General features: G+C 35.3%; 1 protein-coding gene across 1 annotated transcript; it reads left to right on the top strand.

Moving 5' to 3' along the window:
- The first annotated feature begins 892 nt into the window (after positions 1-892).
- Positions 893-2,683, top strand: LOC125831540 (uncharacterized). Its single transcript, XM_049510705.1, has 2 exons — positions 893-1,876; positions 2,597-2,683. Exons 1-2 carry the CDS (start codon positions 893-895, stop codon positions 2,681-2,683), a joined length of 1,071 nt encoding a protein of 356 aa, XP_049366662.1.
- Positions 2,684-3,147: the final 464 nt, after the last annotated feature.

Raw genomic sequence — 3,147 nt, 5'->3', positions numbered from 1 at the left:
GAAGAAAAGTTTTAAGCAACATATTGATGGGCCGAATAGCACTCTTAATCAGGCAAAAAAGAAAAGTGAAGATCTAATGTGACAACAACAGTCTATTATATCTGCATTTGAGAGACAATCTGATCAAGTTAAGCATGAGTATTGGCTTCACTTGTCTGCCTCAATTGATGTAGTAAGACTTGTTTTGAATCAAGGATTTTCATTTTGGGGTCATGATGAATCTAAATCATCACTTAATAGAGGTAATTTTCTTGAAATTCTCTCATGGTATGCGAAACATTGTGATAAAATTTATGATTATGTATTGGAACGTGCTCCTCAGAATGACCAAATGACTTCTCTAATGATTCAAAAAGATATTGTCACTGCATGTAAGATAGAAACCATCAAAGGTATTATCCAGGAATTAAATGGTGACTATTTTGCTTTATTGGTTGATGAATCTTTTGATGTGTCACGTAAGGAACAAATGACTATCATTTTACGATATGTTGATCGAATGGGATTTGTGATGGAGCGATTGATTGATATTGTACATGTTCAAGATACTAGTGCTTTATCTTTAAAGGAGGCAATTGTCAATGTACTTGCTCAACATTCATTGAGTCTATCCTATGTGCGCGGACAATGTTATGATGGGGCAAGTAATATGCAAGGCGAGATGATTGGCCTTAAAATGTTGATTTGGCAAGAAAGTATCTCAGCTCACTCTATTCATTGTTTTGCTCATCAACTTCATTTAACTCTTGTTGTAGTTTCAAAAAAATGTATTCAAGTGGGAGAACCTATATTATTGGTTTCAAATGTTTTGAATGTGTTGGGAGCTTCTTTTAAGTGTATGGATGAATTTTGAGATTCTAAAATAAAAATAAAAATTCAAGAGGCATTAGATATGGGTGAACTAACAACCGGTACCGGCTTGCATCAAGAACTTGGTCTTATAAGAGCCGGTGATACTCATTGGGGATCTCACTACAAATCTTTTAGCAATTTTATTCTTATGTTTGGATCTATTGTTGATGTTCTTGATGCACTTGTTGTTGATGCATATTCTACCGATGAAAGAACTAAGGCAACAGGATATCTCGAAACTTGTCAAACATTTAAGATTGCTTTTATGTTGCATTTGATGAGAGATACCTTAGGAATCACAGATGAGCTCAATAAATCTTTGCAAAAGAAAGAACAAGATATTGCAAATGCTATGCTACTGGTTGAAGTAGCAAAGAAAAGGTTGAAAATGCTAAGAGATGATGGATGGGATGCACTTATTAATAAAGTATCCACATTTTGTATCAAGTATAACATTTTGTTACCTAATTTTGATGAGCCATATGTTAATTCTGGAAGTTCAAGGCGTAAACCTGCTGATTATACGGTCTTACATCATTATCGTGTTGAAGTATTTTGTAAGATTATTGATTGGCAGCTTCAAAAACTCAATGATCGTTTCAATGAGATGACTACTGATTTGTTTCATGGAGTTGCTTGTTTGAATCCAGTTGACTCATTTTCTAGTTTTAACATCAGAAAAATAATGAGAATGGCTAAGTTATATCCTGATGACTTTAATGAGTTTAGTATGAATGCTCTTGAGAATCAACTTGCCACTTACATTATTGATGTTCGTGATATGGATGAAAGGTTCTCCAATCTTAATGGACTTTGTGATCTCTCAAGAAAATTAGTTGAGACAAAGAAGAACCTAAACTTTCCTCTTGTATTCCGCTTTGTGAAATTTGCTTTGCTTTTACCAATTGCCACTGCATCCGTTGAAAGAGCTTTTTCGGCAATGAAGTTTATTAAAAATGACTTGTGGAATCAGATGAATGATGAGCTTTTGAGCGATTGTCTAGTTCCTTATGTAGAAAAAGATGTATTTATTAATATTTCTAATGATACTATTGTAAAAACATTTCAAGAGATGAAACCGCATCTAGTACGGTTGTAATAATGTAATTATGTTTTGCTTTTATTAGTAAAATTTATTTTGTTGAATTTTTTGTGTGCATACTACTTTATATTTTGACACCCCTCAATCTAAATCCTGGCCCCGCCATTGACGAGGTGGATGGCTCGATGGATATCCAACTGTAACGAGGTGGATGGCTCGATGGATATCCAACTGTAACAAGGTGAATGACTCGATGAATATTCCAACTATAACGAGGTGAATGACTCGATAAATATCCAACTGTAACTAGGTGGATGGCTCGATGGATATCCAATTGTAACGAGGTAGACGACTCAATGATTCGCTCATTAGCTCGTACTAAGAAAAAGTTTCATGTTATGCTGCATTTTTGTTTGATGCCATCTGCACTTGTGGTTTGATTTGAGAATTCATCCTCTTGGATACTCTCGATAAAAAATGAAATAAGCTTGTTAGCAGAAACTGTAATTTAAATAGAGAAGTGGTATGCTTTACTGTATTCGGCAAATGTTTTGACGTCAGCCTCCATCGATTTTGATGCAGTAGATAATGACTTGATATGATGCTATAATGATGATGACTTTGATGCTTCATTGATAGGATGATGATGGTAGGATGATGTTGATGTTCCTCTGGGTGATAACGTTGTTGCTCCATTGATAGGATGATGATTCTTCATTGATGATCCATCGGCAGGGTTATGTTGATATCTTTCTGGGTGATAACGTTGATGCTCCATTAATAGGATGATGATATTCCATCGATAAAATGACGATAATGTCCCTCCGGGTGGCAGTACTATCTCATTTGATAATACTGTAGAAATGTCCCTCCGGCTGGTGGTATTATCTCATTTGACGATACTATAGAAATTTCCTTTGGGTGGCAAAGACGATGTCCTTCTGGAAAGTTCACATTGCCACGTTTGATATCGGCGAGATTTGTGAAAATTCTCCAGATGCTCTTGATGCTGAAAAATGCAATATAATGTCATTGAAGATGCTTGTATATGTTGAGAATGATGCATTCAGTTGTTCTTATTTTGAACACTTTATTTTCGTTGTGACTCGTGCTTTGCTGGGAATTAGAACGAGGTGTTGTTGCTCATATTCTGAACTCTTTCTTTTCTTCTGAAAAAGTTTAAAGACTTTCCTGCATCCACATAAAATTTGTCAATTTTGGGGAGTTCCTCGCCCTTTTGACTTCGGCATATT

The sequence above is a fragment of the Solanum verrucosum genome, unplaced genomic scaffold, assembly GCF_900185275.1.
Source record: "Solanum verrucosum unplaced genomic scaffold, falcon-dt-bn FXZP01000049.1, whole genome shotgun sequence".
Lineage (NCBI taxonomy): Eukaryota > Viridiplantae > Streptophyta > Magnoliopsida > Solanales > Solanaceae > Solanum > Solanum verrucosum.
The sequence above is the reverse complement of the archived record's forward strand: the minus strand, read 5'-3'. Positions and strand labels throughout refer to the sequence as shown.

Excerpts from the sequence above, each read along its gene's own strand:
- LOC125831540 (XM_049510705.1), top strand. The coding sequence starts at position 893 with ATGGGTGAACTAACAACCGGTACCGGCTTGCATCAAGAACTTGGTCTT. Across the intron at positions 1,877-2,596 it reads TTCCTTATGTAGAAAAAGAT|GATGATGATTCTTCATTGAT; the intron begins GTATTTATTAAT and ends CTCCATTGATAG.